The sequence below is a fragment of the Lycium barbarum genome, chromosome 5 (genome assembly GCF_019175385.1).
Source record: "Lycium barbarum isolate Lr01 chromosome 5, ASM1917538v2, whole genome shotgun sequence".
Taxonomy (NCBI): domain Eukaryota; kingdom Viridiplantae; phylum Streptophyta; class Magnoliopsida; order Solanales; family Solanaceae; genus Lycium; species Lycium barbarum.
In genome coordinates this window covers 16465738-16483255 of record NC_083341.1, presented here as the reverse complement: position 1 = coordinate 16483255, position 17518 = coordinate 16465738, and the positions used below count along the sequence as shown (strand labels likewise).

The following is a 17518-nucleotide window of genomic DNA, read 5'->3' as shown; positions in this document are numbered from 1 at the left end:
TGTCCGACTAAACTTATTTGTATTTGAGTTATGATTTGCATTTGGTTTATTCCTATGTTCGTTTGGAGTTACGTTGGACTCCTTTGTTGAAGCTCCTTTAGTCTTTCTTCTTTCCTTCCTATTTCCTAAAAAAGAAGAAGACGTATTGTTAAAAAGAAGACAACGAGATCTAATAGCAAGTTAGCTACCACTTATTTTGTTCTCTTTTCGTTTATAATTGCTTATGTGAACATTTTAATTATCCAACTTTGTTCTCTTTCTTTCTTTTTTTTTTTCAAAAAAAAATCAATTAGTCTTTATCTCTCGCTTTGTAACATTCTCGGAATGCCTCTTGTTGTTCTCTACTTGTGGGATTACGTATATTGGGTATGTTGCTGTTTGTTGTTGTCGTCATTTAAAACTGTAATCACCGTAAGAGTTTTCTAGTAATGAAATTAATCAAGAATAACTTGCGAAATCAAATGGACCATAAATTTTAAGGCGGGTGTGCAGTGATGATGTTAAAAAAATTTCGTTGCACTTATTCATCAGAAAAAAATTATATACTCGTCAATATTTGAACAACCTTACCAAAATTTCTGGCTCCGCCTCTGGTTCAACATCTACTATATATATATATACATAAAAAATAATTTTAACCTTATATATAGAGTGTAAGTCGAAGGAAATTCGATTGAACCCCTTGGCCCAACCTAGCTCCGCCTCTGCAGGCTGCATCAAACAAGTCAAATTCAAAAATATCTGAAATTTGGCACCAAACCATGGTCATATGATATCTCATAGGACAAGGTATGCAAAACTACAGTAAATCATCCCTGATAATAAAAATAAAGATAATAATAATGAAAAAACACTTCATTGAAATACAATTTGATATAATATAATATAATATAATATACTTCACAGACACAGAGAACATACGAGCTGGTTTGCCCGAGAGGTTAAGGGGGAAGACTTAAGATCTTCTGCACATAAGTGCGCATGGGTTCGAACCCCATAGCCAGCACATTACCTTTTTCTTTTATAAACTTATCTGCGTAGTTCTCAAAATATATTTTCATTTTTTTCTTTTTCTAGTTATAATTAAACTCGTTGCGCTTAGCTTTTTACCATTGTCATTTTTTAAAATATATATTCATGTGTTAATATATTACAAAGTAATACACTCACTCATAACATTTCTTAGTTTTTCCAGAAGGTATTTTCTTGATGATAATAATATCTATGAGAAAAAGACTTTCAATGAAAACAATTTTGGTGTTTGATTATTTTAAATTCCCAAAATAATTTTTAATAGTGGGTGCAAGTCACTTTTTTTAATCAACTTTTACCCGAAAAGCGTTGTATCATAAAAGCGCCTTTCCTGTCAATTTTTATAATATTTCTTTTATTTCAGAGGTTTCACAATATTTGTCACTATTATAATTTTATAAAGCTTTTAATGTCCATATTGCAAGTAAATTTATTCAGGTTGTTAAATTGAGTCCCACCCTTTTCAAAAAAGAAAAAGAAAAATTCACTAGGCATTACACTCTACTAGTATGAATTTTGAACTTTCTCATTTTGTTGATCGTTGTTTGAAAGTTTGCCTAAGTCCACGCAAAGATCAACACTTTTAATTCCGAAGTCCAGATAGCCATCATCAATAAAGTAGCTTATTAGTAGGATTTAGAAGGAAGAATATAGAGAAGGGAATAGGCTTATATGAGAAGGTAAAAGGGATAGTGAGCACGACCATTTCAACTGAGTTCTGTCTATGCATTTTCAGTCCTTATATAGGCAATATAATTCCTTTTTAATATTAATGGCACATATTAATCAGCTTGGTCACAGCTTAGTTGTCAAATTGATACCTACATTCTTTCATCGTATATGTATCGGATAACTTTGCTCACCAAAATATGGACAAAAGTATGTCACCTAACATTTTTTGGCCCCTGTTTAGAAAACTAGTGCCCCATTGTTTTCTTCCAACTTCATGACTGTTAGGATACTCTATGGTGCTCCTTATAGGTATTATTTATTCAAAATGGGTATACATGCACATGCTTGCAGTGTTTTCTGTCACAAACATTCAAAGTTTGAAATACTCGGAACGATTAACAAATACTATGCTTACAAAAACGAAAGAATTTACAAGTAACTGGGACAACAGACTTAAATAAAACAGCCCAAAAAAACAGCGGACAGTGCAAACATATTTTCACATTACAATTGCTAAATTGAGAAAATGCAGTCCTACTCTAATTCCAATCAACTCAAAGAATCTAAAATGTGTCATTTGTCTGTCAGTTTTAAGCCATGCTCATAAATGTACAATGAACCGATTTACATTTCAAAAAAAAAAAAAAAAAAACCTATCAAGTATATTCTATGGTTCGAACTACCAAATTCCACTAAATACATAAAGATAGCAATTCGTTGATTTAACACTCGGAATAAATGGACTATAGAAGGCTTCTGAAGCAAAAGAAGCGATCGCTTAACTTATCGAGGTTAAGAGAGATCCGGCACAAGTAAACTACTAGCTGTAGCAACAAATGAGCTAACTGTAACTTAAAGCTTAGTAATATGTACTTTCTATTCTTCGTAAGCACTCTTTCCTCAGCGGTGAATCTGCAAATATGGCTCTGATGAAGTCTTCAACCTGCAAAACCAGCTTAGCTAATAAATATGGCATGATAATTCAAGCCCAAGAAAAAGACACTTCATCAAGCTAAAGCATTCCAATGACAAGTAAATGGTTATCGACTCTGGTTACCAGGAAAACAGAAAGCCATGATGCTTCGAACAAGAAACCTTTTTTAAGTCAACTTGGTTAGCAAATTTCAGACTGCATTACTATTTTTTTCTTTTTTAGGATGTTTTGTTATTGATCCTCATTCTAGACGTGAAGCATAGCACATACCAACGCAACCAATTGTGAGATCCTAGTACTAGCTTAAATAATGTTTGATTTCTTTATACATACCTCTGATTGCTTAAAACCATGGTTGTCAAGTTCACCAGTCTCCCAAGCTGCAGTAATAGATTTCAATGGCATGTCCAGGAGATCTATTGACAATGACCAGTGTTTAAAAAAAAAAAAAAAGTAAGGTTGAGAATCATTTCATTCTAGAATAAGCACTTGCCACAATAAAAATACCTGCTAGTTTGCGTAATTTCCGGAGGGATGGAATAAGATCATCAAGAGTTTGTGCAGGAGATTCCTGCAACTTTCCTGTCTGGTTGATAGCCAATACAGAGTCCAACAAAGAAGACAGATTCTCGAATAGCAGATGAATCAACCTTTGGAGCTGTAAACAAACAAATCATCCTATAAGGTCAAGGAACCGTAAGAAAATATCTGCTACTTTAATCTGGTAACTCATTTTTGCTCACATAATTCGATGGCTTAATACATGCAGAGTCTGGAGTTTTCTGGTCAAATAACAGAAAAAGATTTGGTCCTCACCTGCAATGTTTCTTCTGCAGCAATATCATCTAGGAGGAGGATATCATTTGCTATTCTAGAAAAGACTGCATTCAGCACCATGCACATACTTCTCTTGTAGGCAGAAGGTAAGAGTAAACGGTGCCATATAATATATACTTTCTCAAGTATGAAAATCACCTGCAGAGAAATGCTTAGGTCCTATTGTTAGGATCGAATATTTGAAGGAAAAACCATTTCCACAGGGCAGCACAAATCCGTAAACTGTACCTGGTCAATGCTCAACTTAGCAGATTCATATTGCTTCATTTGGTGAGTATTTTGAAAACCATCGGCCCCATCAATAGCCTAGGATCACATGATTTCCAGCAAATATAATCACTGAGATGTAAACCTGTAGGGAACTAATATGAACTTGTGCATGCTCTGGGGGAAAAGTTACCTGTTTTAGGTTATAAATGACGAGTTTAATTTGTCTTTGTAGAACTTCTTCGGCAAGCATCTGGAATCTTGGAGCTAAATCAGCAAATACAACAAGCTCCTTCATTGAAGCTGGAAAGTCTGAGCGGTACTGAAACAATTAACTGTCAGCTTTAACCAATAGTGCAAAGGAAGAACAGATGGAATCACAAGTGCGAAAACACATTTAGTACAATCAAGAAAGACGTGAAAGCTTGAGACCTAATGCCTTTCAATTCTTCAATAACTATGTTGTTGTTGTTGCTCATGTCATATTCAGATCATAGATGGTGCAAAACTTAATAAGCATTAGAAAACTCATGATTAGTGTATGCATATATATTCAAAAGAAAAGGCTTAGGTACTATACCTCAGCCATGCTAAATAAGGTAACTTGGGCAACTTCACTTCTTGATTATGCCATGGTATTACTAAAACTATATAAGCGGCTAACGAGAGCAGCTTGGGATCGTCCGAGGGTATGTTGGTAAATTCAGGTGGTTTTCACCTGCTTAGGAGAGCTGTAACTTTAGTTTAACGCCCGCTATTCTATTTTTCCCTCAGTGTTTAACACGTTCTTATGGAGCTCTCTACGTCTGCTTCCACTTTGCTTCGACTTTCACCTTTCTCTCTCACTGAACATTCCCTGTATAGGTAAGTTTTTCCCCCGTTTTTTTCCTTTGTTTATTCGACCTTTTTTTGTCTGCACTGTTATTTAGGTTTAACCTTGTGTTAATTTTTAATTTAAATATGTTCCAGTTTTCCATGATATATTTAGCTTCGTTTTGTCTAAAATTTTAGGCTGATTGGTGATATATTATTACGCTTCTGTTTCGCGAGTTCCGTTTTACTCTTTTAATCGTTTAACCTTCAATTGCAGTTGTTTCAACTCTCTCAAGGTGAGTAACAATGGATCTTGAGTTATTTATTTTTTATACTACATCCGGACTTGCAGGGGCAGATTTAAAGGTAGGCCAGGGTGTTCACCCGAACACCCTCGGCAAAAAATTCCACGGTATATATAGGGTAAATTTTCTGAGTTTATGTAGATATATATGTTTTGAACACCCTCAACAACATGGAACAGGCTAGCACAGCGGTTTCCGAACACCCTGGATAAAAATCCTGGATCCGCCACTGCGGACTTGCATTAGAGGTGTTTGCGAAATTAAAGTATTCTGCTAAACTGAAAAGGAGGATTGCCAATTTCTCCCCTGCTTTTGTTTTTCCAGTTGCAGATACAGTTTTGCTTGTTTTTCCTTTTTCTGTGATTTGGTAAGTGATTTTGTTATTTATTTAGCATCTAATACAAACATGAGATTAGAGGTACAATTTTGTTAATTAATCTGAAACCAGATGTGCAACACATTGATGTTACCATGGTTGCCGATAACAGTTAACTTTTTTTATCTTTCCATAGAGATAACAGTTAAGTCACTGTCAAAACCACAACCATAAGAAAGAAAGATAAAATCCATTCTCTCTCTACAGGCTAAATGACCAAAACAACATAAAGTATTGGGATAGCTAAGGTAACTGCAATATCCATGGCCCATGCCCTTAGATATTTAATAAGCTGCTATTGAGTAATCAGTTTGCTTATCTTTTTCTATTTTATAATTTACTTAGTAAATCAAATAACTTAATTTACTGAGACCAAATAGTAACTTACTATCACCAACTTTTAGAACCCCTTTCTTTTCAAGTTAATGATAATTCTCTTTTTATTTACTGTTAAAATAATGTTTACTTCCAAGCAGGGTGGATAGTCATATTACTTGGTTTATCTGCTATATCTTGTGTTGTTGGTGTTTAATATTTGGTTTTGAAATGTATTGCATGACTTTTCCTGTTATGCTATTCTTGGAATGGGAAAGGTTCACTACCAACTTGGGGACCAAACTTATACTCTTCGGAAATGCTGAATTATGAAGTTGGCATAATGTGCTTGAAGATGCATAACATTTGACAAATTCAGGGGTGCCTATAATGTACTTCAAGATGTGTAGCATTTCTTTTAGTTAAAATATTATATACCTACAGTATTTAACTAAGGCTGAACTAGATTACTGTATTATGTAGTTTTGTCCTCATATTGTACATAAAAAAGACTCTGTTATCCACATGTTGTGCACAGAGTCTTTTTGTTATGGTTACCTGTGTTGTCATCGATCAACATTTTTGTTTATTCTTGCCCCTTCCTTCTGTGATTAACATCATTCCAAAATATGGTTCATGTGAAACATGTCACATAATGGAGGAAAATGTAATGAGTAGAGTAGATTATGAGTGAAGGTAAAATAAAACTTTTCCTATGCTGTTTTTTTGGTAAAGAACTTTTCCTATGCTGTTTTTTTTCCGAGTAGCTAAGGCTCACTACTAGACTAGGCAAATGATGAATAAGAATATGGTTGTGCTGTTGTACCTGAAGAATGCATATGTTTTCTACTGTTCAGCTATTATAGCTACTGTAGCTGGTTAAGACTGAATTGAATAGCACAAAAACAGTGCATAACCTCTGTTTCGCAAATATTTACACTTGATATACAAGTCTTTCTCAATATGTTGGGCCCGTGCACAGCACGGGCTAACTCCACTAGTTCAAATATATATCCAAAATAGTTAATACAAAAAACGTTTGGCATAGATCTATGCAACTATTACTGGACCACCATACGCACCTGTATCATACAGCGGCAGCAGAAGTGGAGCCAGGATTTAAACTTTATGGGTTCTAAATTCTAGGATAGCGATATCAGATGTTAGTAAGTAGGAACTGATTTTAGTTTTTGTATGTATGCCGTGGATTTTTTAATATAAATGCAGGGTTTGGACTAAAGATATTGGCTGCCAAACCCATATGAAACCTTCTAGTTTCATCCCTAGTTTTTGAAAGACCAAATATATCCCCTGGGACTGTCTCTATCTATCAAAAAATAACGAACCTCTGGTACTCTAATGAACTCATGAAAAAGTCAAATGGCTGGGTTAAGAATAGAAGGTCATGCTAGAGGACACACACCATAACCTTGGAAAATCATGTAAATATACTGTGTTGTTTTATTGCTCCTATCATAGATTTAAATTTCATCTTCTTGTATTTGGTCTGGCCCCAAAGACTACTTTTACTTTCTTAAAATGAAAGTTTTACCACATAACATTACATGAAAAGTCAGACAGGGTACTTTAATAAAATCCAAATCTTCAAATTCTTTTCTTTCATTTTTGAAATTTAAAAGATGAGTGGTTGCCCCTAGTTCCCCTAGTTAATCTCCTAATGATCACATTAAATCAAACTGGACACCTATTTGGGATGATGAGAGCAGTTTTTCTTGCAGTACGATATGCAAAGTCAGAGCAAATAAAATCAACTAAAACAGAAATGAACAAAAAAATTTCATCTTACCTCAAATGCAAGTCCAAGAATCTCCTGAGATAGATAGTGGCAATCGTTGTGAATAAGAACGGCAGAATGGTTGATGGAATCAAGCTGCCTTTCAAACTTTGAAGTCAAAACATGGAGGAAAACAAGACAAAGAAGAAAAGAATAGGTATTAATGACATAGGAATTATGATCATGAAAAAGCTATATAAGACTGACGCCAAACTGCCCTTGCCCTGAAGACTCAGAGGGTTGTGATGAAGAAAGAAAAAGAAACATTTTGCTCGATCCATTCGCATATGTATAAGAGATAGAGAAAAGCCGGATAGAACCAAAAAACATGTTCTACACTAACCTTGACAGGTATGACAGCTTCATAAAGAAGTAGAGAGTCCCTAGCAGCGTGATAGAATTCCAATCCCACTCTAGGAGATGACAAGCAAACTTCCTGCATATTGGAACCATTTTCCGCAGGAGTCATTAGAGGGAAGGATGTAGGAAAAAGTACAAGTAGATAAGAAAAAATGGGCAGAAGAGCCAGAGATGCAAGACTAGTAAACTTCCTTCAACGTCAGTCCTGACAAGAAAAAAAACAGCTGACAGTCGAAGTCATAAATATGCAAAATATCTTAGCAAATACCATTGGTTACAACAGAATCTGCAGCCTTAAAACTCACTATGCCTCAATACATTAAACAAAGGAGCTGCACAACACAAACCATTGGAATATGAGAATATTATAAACTAAGTTAATACTCTTTTTTTGTATGACGGTGGTATCAGGCTAGCTTGCACGCACCTCGAGTAATTCCACCTAGTACATGCTACCCTCCCACCAGCACAGTGGAGAATAGGCATTAACCCTCTACGCTTTTCCACTTGAATAACAGGCTTTTGTATGCGGCAGGGTTCGAACCGGTGACATGCGCCTAACCCATACATCATGCCTTACCCTCTGACCACTAGAAGAAAGCTCAGGGGGTTAATAAAATCTAATTGTTGATCTTATTCCAACTTATCTCGCTTTGAAAATCCACCCTCCTATACCTCGTCTAGCAGTGCTGGAATAGAAGCTAAATATAAAGTGCTGCCTTGACTTGAAAAGTCAATTCGCAGCATCTTCTATATCAAGAAATTTCTTGATACTACAGGATGGGCATTAATAGAGAAGACGAGTTAGTACCTAATCATTATATGAAAATACAGAAAATAGAGCCAAACGAAGTAAGCAAACCGAGGTCCATTGAGATAACTTAAAGGAAAAGCAAAGGAGACAGGGGATAGACCAATTTGGTTTGCCAACAAGTAAACAAAATCTGTGCGATTTTTTAAGCTTCAGTGAACTGACCTTGAGTGTTCCATGAACTAACTTCATTAGTCCTGAAGCTGCTTCAGACACCACACATCTCTCAGATGTAAAAAGCAAATCGACAACAAGGTCAGACGAACTTTCAGCATTATCATCATCCTTAACTTTAGAGTTTCTCCTAGTGATATCCTGCAGAAAGAGCACTACAGCACATTCAAAAGCTAAAACATTGAAAATTTAAAACGCAAAAGTACAACAGTTAGAACTTACTTCAGGAAGGCGGAAGTCAGACTGTAAGAGTTGATTTCTAGACTTGGCCAAAATCTCAACCTTTTTCCTCGATGCAAAATGAACCTCCACATTATCCGCAAATTTGCTCAATCTTTCATCCTTTCCATCAGAGGAAGCAATGAACATTAACTCCTTCAAACTTGCCTCAAAGTCAGATGTGCACTTTACAATTTTCTGAAAGTCCGCTAGCTTGGAAGCAGCATCAGGCACATTCTGCAACAAGAATATCAAAATTGTGAATTCAACATTATGAAATACCCATCACCAACCTAGTCATCAATGAGAAATTGTGCATGCTAATCAGTTGTTTTCTTTTATGAAGTGCTATCCAAAAGAATAAAAAACAGTATATATTTGATGCCTTCATTAGTCTGATAATGCACATTTTGCCAGTCAGAGAAAAACTTTTGAGATATATGATACACTAAGGAAGAGAGAATCATCCACACAAGCATGCACTAAAACACTTGATTCTTCAAACTCGTTTTTCACTGCATTGCTAAGAATCTCTAACTACACAGATAGAGATATAAGTCACATCGCCTATCACATGGACTTAGTTAAAGGTGCAGATCTAATAAGGGTGTAAATATCAAATAGGAATACGTGCAGTTTTTTGCTTGTACTTTTGTGTATTTTATTTGCGTGAAGTGCCTACACCCATTCAACATGGGCACATCAATGCAAATGAAAGGACACAGGTCACACTAACATCTTTTCTTCCCCATTGGAGATGAAATGGAACTGAGAATAATTTCTGCTCAATAAATATGATAGGAAAAGTGTATGTGCCAAGCTCAACAGGCTAGAGTGGCTGAAATGTGGACAGGTCAGGGTTGGAATTTACAGTTTAGAAGATCCTTGAATGACTGGGAAATGCCAAAGATAGCAGACTTCTACAACACAGTTGCTCACTTTAACAACTTAACAGAGGAGAGTGATACTTTGGTATGGAAACTTGACAGCAAAGGGTGCTTCACTGTCAAATCTGCATACAGAGACTTGAACTCAACAAATACTCAGGTGGAAGGGTGGCCTTGGAGGATGATTTGGAGAACAAAAGTACCTTACAAGGTAAACTGTTTCTCATGGCTATTAGCAAAGGAGGCAGTTCTGACTCATGAGAATTTGAACAAGCTAGGCTTCCAACTATGTTCTAGGTGTTACCTATGTGGAGAACAAGCAGAGACAGTCAACCATCTTTTTTTACATTGCAAGTGGACAGACCAGCTTTGGCAGATCTTTGTCAAGATGAGGAAAATTAAATGGGTGAAACCAGGTAACATAAAAGAGGTGATGAAGTGTTGGAACAGAGATAGAAATGCAGCAAAGACGGAGGAGAGATGGAAGATTGTCCCAGCAAGTATATGGTGGACAGTTTGGAAGGAGAGAAATCAGAGATGCTTTGAAGACAAACAGAGTAGCATGCAGAGATTGAAGTTAAATTGCCTAGGATTATACTACTTTTGGTGTAAGCAGGAAATGATAGATCAGACAGTAGATATTTATACAGCTTTAGATTGGTTATGATATAATGTAATAGTCAGGGCAATGTAAGTTGTAACACTTTTGGAGGGGGACTACACTTTTGGATGTAGTAAACCTGTGGATATATAGACTAACTGTTACCATCTCAAAAAAAAAAAAAAAAAAAAAAAAAGTATATGTCAGAGGCATCGTTAAGTTATCACATCCAAATAAGAGAAAACGTACTAGAGCAACTTAATGAACTGCTTATGCCCATTGGATCTTTGTAATCTTTCAAGGAAAAACAGATAATTTACATAACTTTAGCCAAAACAGGGCACACTTCAACAAATTCACCGAAGTTGAGCCAGATACATTGGCTCATATTTCCTAGCTTTCTTCAGAGTAACTCCCAGCTATTTTATCTATATCCATATAATAAAAGAACTCATTTTGCAGTATATATTTTGAAAAAATGTCTCAAAAAACTCTTTTTGAAAAGTCAGGCAATCAAATGGCACCAACATTTGCTACAATTACCTATCCTTTCATCCAATACATAGAACTACCTTGCTTCTATATGAAAGTGTGAATTACCCAAACTAACACATCAATATATTGAACATTTAGTAATAACTAATAGGTATACTTGCAGGGATGCATAATAAAAGTTAACGGTCCTTCATAAATAATTCCCAGTGAGGATCTAAACAATATCAAAGCATTCATAATTGGCACAGAGGAAAGATGACTTCTAATAATTTAGATTGCAAATAGCAACCCCTATGTTAAGGCGTAAGTGTATTGAATTGGACCTTGGAGAGGAATTTGGATACTATCAAATCTGACATCCTTGGCCATGTTAATCTTCCAAAGCAGAGCATCCACGCACTATTTTCAAAGCACAAAGACTTACTGATAAACTTGACAACATCAACAAGAACAGAGTACATACTTGCTCCATCCATGCTGTCAACCTGCATGTTGAGGCATAAATTGATTATTATGGATATTACAACCTTAGTAGCAACTAGAGTCCTCTTCTATTTCAAAGCATAAGAGGGTGAATTTGTTTTTTGTTTTTTCATTTTAGAAGTAAAACAAAATGGTCGGATCATTCGGCTTGCAACAACAACATACCCAGTGTAATCCCACAAGTGGGAATTACAGAATCAAAATTAACGCAAAAACCACAAAGAAGGTTAAAACAAAGTTGAAGGAAATCATTCAACCATGTCCAGGTAAGTGGATTATGTTATCCGAACAACAATCATTCAACTTCTGAAAAATATTATCTTTTCTTGTAAATAAATAATGCAGAATGCCAAAGAAATGGAGCTCTCTCAATATAAAACATGTTCGGATTCAAGTTTGAAGTGATGCTTATGCATAAATAATAAATAATATGTATAACTAGCCAAGAGGAAAAACTGAAGTGTCACCATTAAACATTTACATTTGGATCAGCAGATGGAAGTATCTTCAGAATTGCATCGGCACCATTTCCGGACTCCTGATTAGTCCATTCCATCACAATAGTTGACCTAAAACTCACCACTGGTGTTATTACATGTTTAATCATCAAATCTGCTACTTTCGCCAGCCCATAATCCATAATACCAACTGCCTAAAAAGGAAAAATTTCATGAAAAAAAGTTAATCGCATTTGCTCTAAGTTTACCAGAAATATCAATATACATCAGAGACACTCAGATACAGTGAAAATGGAGAGGCATAGTTCAAACTCACATCCATCGCTTTTAAAACTGTGTGGAGCTCAATCCCATCAACACCTTTGATGCTCGACTGATACTTCAGGTGAACTGTATTGTTTTCTTGCTCAAACCACACTGCATTGTCCATACATTGCAAAAGCACCTCTTGCATCTACACACCCAAATCCAATTCATCTAAACAAGAATCACAGAAACTAAATAAAGATCACCAATATATCATCTTCTGTTAACCCCCACCACCTTCCACCCCCCAACTCCCAGACTTGCAAAATAAGCACAGAAAGAAAACAGACAAAGACATTACAATAAAGGGGCAGCCAGGTGCATTAAGCTCCCGCAGGGTCCGGAGAAGGGCCGGACCACATTAGGTTTTACATATGCAGCTTACCTTGCATTTCTACAAGAGGTTGTTTCCACGGCTTGACCTGTGACCTCCTAACCACATGGAGGCAATTTCTACTGTTGCGCCAAGACATAGATATTACAATATTTTCTCTCTTTTGATAGGTGACATAACATTACAAAAATATTCTTCAGTAACTCATTAACAATCTCATTGCGTAAGGGAAGAAAAAAGATAGTGGCAAGTTTCCTTGCTATCACAGCTAGATGTTACAAGCAACAGCGGACACAACTGCACCACACTGGATTTACAGGATATGATGAACTGCTGCTATATCAATCAACTATGCCTCAATTCCAAATTAGCTGGTGTCCTCTATAAGAATCCTCTGTATCCCGTCCTACCTATTCAGGCTTAATTCAAAATTGAATATTCAAATCACTCTCCTTACTGGCACAACTAGATGCTGCAAGCAACGCAGAGTACTAACTTACCGATCAAAAAAAAAGGCAGAATACTAACTTAATCAAATCTTGTTCCGATAAACTATTTATAAATCTCATTAATTTAATCAAAATCAAGTATGCCTCAGCCACAAACTAGTTTGAGGTTAGCAATAAGATTCTTCTATATCCATGTACTTCTATTCAGACCCATTTAGTTCCAAAACATCCCTACATGGCACACAAGTTGCTACATTAAAATAAAAAGACTAGCTATGGAGGTTTGGCAATGGTGAACAAAACCTATGGAAGGAGGTGGTCAAGGCTAAGCATGGATGTAGAGATAACTGGAATACTAATATAAACAATGTCCCTTATGGAGTTGGTCCTTGGAAGTTCATCAGCACATTGGGTTGTGAGTTCTCTCAAAATATCCATTTCAAACCTGGAAATGGTGACCACAACTGTTTCTGGTGGGATAAATGGCTAGATAATACTGCTATCAAAGATGTATTCCCTAGCATTTTGAACATTGCTGTGGATAAAAATTGCTCAATTGCTCAAAACAGAAGATTGGGAAATGGGGAGTTTGATTGGATTGTTAGCAAAAGCGGAGAACTGCAACACTTTTGAAGACCTTTCAGACACCATGTGTTGGGGTTCAAAGGGGATATTTACAGTTAAAGACTGTTACAAACAGATATGCTCTCAAAATCAGGTGATTGACTCTTGGCCCTGGAAATTGATATGGAGAACCAAACTTCCTATCAAGATAATTTGCTTCAACTGGATTGCCCTACATGAAGCTAGTCTAACACTAGACAATCTTAGCAGGAAAGGTCTCCCGTTGGTAAAAGGATGCTTTTTCTGTAACGAGAATTTGGAAACAGTAAATCATCTATTTTTGCATTGCTCAGTAACCACTGATATATGGAGCATATTCTACATTTGGCCTTAGTTGGGTCATGCCACAGAACATGAGACAGGCACAACTAAGCTGGATTTACGGAATGTTGATAAGGCCATCAAGAAAATTTGGTTGATGATTCCTGCAGCTATTTTTTGGAGTACATGAACAGAGAGGAATAGAAGATGTTTTGATGCCATGTCAACACCTCATCATTCTCTGAAAGCTAAATATTTATTTAATCTTTTTTGCTGGACAAATTTGTCCCCAGTAATTAGTACTGATCTTTTTCTGGATTTTATCAGTACCCTCACTTTAGACTAGCACACTGTATAGAAGCCGAGCTAATTTCTCTTTTATGTCATTTCAGCTCCTTGTAAAATTGCCTTCTGTAATTTTGCATCTACTTGATGCATTCTTTGTTAATGAAACTTATTACTTCGTCAAAAAAAGACTAGCTTTTTATATATCTCACAGTCCAATGCACAGAGGGATAGTCATCCATATCTTCTTGCCAGTATAATATTTCTTCCAACAGCATAACAGAATAAAAAGACTTAATATTTAATTATTCTCCCATCAATTTTTCAGTAGAAAGACTTCTTTATTATCTATCGCAACATATTTTTCAGTAAAAGCCCAAATATTCTATCAAAAAAGCTACAACAGAAAAAATGACAACTCACAAATGAACCTCAATCCCAAAATAGTTGTGTTCAGCTATAAGAATCCTCAACTTCTAACAGAAGACGTTCAAATATTCCGCCATAAACATAACAGATAAAAACGAATTCATTTCCTTTAATCCTTTTAGCAATTAACAGCTTGTTTGGATGGTTGTTACCTATTGTATAGTATTGTGTTGTTAATTTAAATACAATGTTTCTCTTGATTGTCAGTTAAATTTTATTGTATTGTAGCGCTAAATTCATCATTATGTTCTCGTCGTTACCTTATATATTTTTCTCATTTTGTCTTTACTCATTGTCTAATAATCTTACTTTGCCCTATCTTTTTATAGCATCTTTACGACTTTACCCCAATACCCTAATTTTCTTGCAGTCTTATTCTTCAAACTGCTAATGTGTGAGATAATGTAAAATGACGGAAAACGAACCAATCTATCCAAATGGTGTATTCATCAAAACAATACAGTAAGATACAATACAACACAATAAACATAATAAAATACATTATGAAACATATCATATACACACAAAAAAAAAAAAACAATATTCCAAATCATTACCTCCTCAAAACACTCAGTCCACTCATCCTTCAACAATCCATAAACCAAAGGATTCGTCGTCGTTTCATCATTACACGTCATCAACACCGCCTTCTTCAACTCCGTTAACGCTATCGCAGATTTCTCAACTCTCCCCACCTTAATCTCATCCTTAACAAACCTAATTCCATCACTCAACTCCAAAATCACATCAACTAACCCTAACAACCCCTTTTTCTCCTTCAACTCCTTACTTTTCACCACAATCTCATCAATCACCTCTTTAATTTGCGTTTCAACTGGATGATCCGATATCAATTGGATCAAATCGGATAACCGAGACGTTAAATGTTCGGATTCTGTAACGGTGTTAGAGGATTGAGAGAAGAGTGATGAGAAATCGGAGTAATGTGAGAGGATGTACTGACGGACTTTGGATTTTATATCGACGGAATGGAGTTGGAGTTGGGAGATGAGGAGACGGAGATCAGGTGCGGATAACGGTGAGTTAACGTCGTCGATGTTAGGTGATGTTGAGAGTAGATCTCGTACGTTGATTGACTTGAACAACACGTCCATTGTTTCGCCGGAAAACTCCTCTCTCTCTCTCTAGAATTTGAAGTTCCGCCTTCAGATAGAGTTCACCTTAAGACAGAGTTTCTCAGACAAAACTCCGCCTGCCAATCTAAGTTTTAGCAGGCGAAATTCAAAATTTATATATTTTAGACAAAGCATAAAAATTAAAGATCAATAATTTAAGGGACAAAAATTAAAGACCAATACATTTGAAGGATGCTCCGCACAAAAAAATGCTACTAGTATATATTACTAATACTTTACAATTACTTTACTTTACTATTACTACTATATAGAAATGGGAGTAGGGTGGACAAACACAGCTCTGGTTTGTTGTACTAAATGCAATGTGATGTGTACTCTGCATTTGGCTCATTTCATTAAATGACTACATGGGTATTACTTATTTTACTATTTTATATTAGAAGCACCAGTTTAGCCACTTCGTCGTCCGTTTGTGGGCTCAAAAAAAACATTGTGGCTCACATATTTTAAACAACTATTAATATTTAAAAAAAAAATTGTGAGCTCACATATTTTAAACAATTATTAATATTTAAAAAAAATTGTGGCCCACATATTTTAAACAACTACTAATATTTTTAAAAAAAAATATGGGTCTCATATTAAACATCAACCAGTAATAAAAAAAAAAAAGTAGAATCCACCACATCCAAACTCACGGGAAAAAAAAGGTGGATCACATATTAAACACCAACCAGTAATAAAAAAAATAAAAAAGTGGAACCCACCACATCCAAACTCACGGGAAAAAAAAAAGTGGATCTCATATTAACAAAATCAAGCAATATTAAAAAAAAAAAAAAGTGAATCTCATATTAAAAAAACAAACAATGTTAAAAAAAAAGTGCTTAGAAAATCAAACAATTAAATCAATAATGATGGATTCATCGCCACATGCGTATCAACCCATTAGAGGGAGCAAATGAAATTATTGTACAGCAACATACTTAAAATACAAAAATGCTTAGAAAATCAAACAATTAAATCAATAATGATGGATTTATTGCCACATGCGTATCAACTCATTAGTGCGAGCAAATGAAATTATTGTACATCAACATACTTAAAATACTTATATATATATATCCGTTTTCCAATTTTTGAAAATAAAAATTGTGGGCCCATATAGCCTGATGGATTCATTGTCACATGCGTATCAACTCATTAGAGGGAGCAAATAGAATTATTGTACAGTAACATACTTAAAATACAAAAGTGCTTAGAATATCAAACAATTAAATCAATAATGATGGATTTATTGCCACATGCGTATCAACCCATTAGTGGGAGCAAATGAAATTATTGTACAGCAACATACTTAAAATACTTTAAAAAAAAAGTGTGGTCCCCATATAAAACACCAACCAATATTAAGAAATTCAAAAAAACACCAACCAATTAAGCACTTAAAAAAAAGTATGGTCCCCATATTAAACACTAACCAATATTAAAAAATAAAAAAAACACCAACCAATATTTAAAAAAAAAAAAAAAAAAAAAAAGTGGAACTCACCATTTCCAAACTCACGGGAAAAAAAAGGTGGACTCCATATTATCAAAATCAAGCAATATAAAAGGGCCGAACCCACCTCGGGTTGCCTACGTGTCCCAAAGGAATCAAGCCAGACGTAGTTTGTGATCAAAATAAGAACTTTTGAGTTTTGCTTTTAATAAAAGGGAGGGTCGAACCCTATGGGGGTTGCCTAAATTGAAATTTAAAAATACCCGCATTCTGAGGTGGGTGCCTGAATTGGAATGAGCTAGTCGAGAAGAGGTAAAATAGCTTGCTTGTTTTGAGAATCTGGCATAGGCAAAGTCTAACGACCCCCTGAAATGGAGTCATATGTGGTGGAGTTTGAGAAAATGACCGATTTTGAAGTATAATATGGCTTAATTCAGCAACTATTGCTCAAGACGAGG

General features: G+C 35.4%; 1 protein-coding gene and 1 non-coding gene across 2 annotated transcripts; one reads left to right on the top strand and one right to left on the bottom strand.

Moving 5' to 3' along the window:
* Positions 1–923: 923 nt before the first annotated feature.
* Positions 924–1006, top strand: TRNAL-UAA (transfer RNA leucine (anticodon UAA)). The gene has a single exon. It is a non-coding gene; the product is annotated as a tRNA-Leu (tRNA).
* Positions 1007–2132: 1126 nt separating this feature from the next.
* On the bottom strand, positions 2133–15774 carry LOC132640568 (centromere/kinetochore protein zw10 homolog). The gene is made up of 14 exons (XM_060357192.1): positions 15020–15774; positions 12091–12228; positions 11798–11968; positions 11157–11318; positions 8854–9087; positions 8623–8772; positions 7630–7722; positions 7299–7394; positions 3876–4004; positions 3704–3781; positions 3455–3613; positions 3146–3296; positions 2972–3054; positions 2133–2647 (listed from the first exon to the last, which is right to left on the bottom strand). Exons 1-14 carry the CDS (start codon positions 15575–15577, stop codon positions 2564–2566), a joined length of 2286 nt encoding a protein of 761 aa, XP_060213175.1. The 5' UTR covers positions 15578–15774; the 3' UTR covers positions 2133–2563.
* Between the last annotated feature and the right edge of the window lie 1744 nt (positions 15775–17518).

Bases quoted from the DNA above. Each gene is read 5' to 3' on its own strand.
- LOC132640568 (XM_060357192.1), bottom strand. From the start codon at position 15,577: ATGGACGTGTTGTTCAAGTCAATCAACGTACGAGATCTACTCTCAACA. The intron at 11,319-11,797 runs GTAAATGTTTAA...CTCAACATGCAG, and splicing joins TTCCATCTGCTGATCCAAAT to GTTGACAGCATGGATGGAGC. The intron at 7,395-7,629 runs GTTAGTGTAGAA...TTGACTTCAAAG, and splicing joins AAGCTGTCATACCTGTCAAG to TTTGAAAGGCAGCTTGATTC.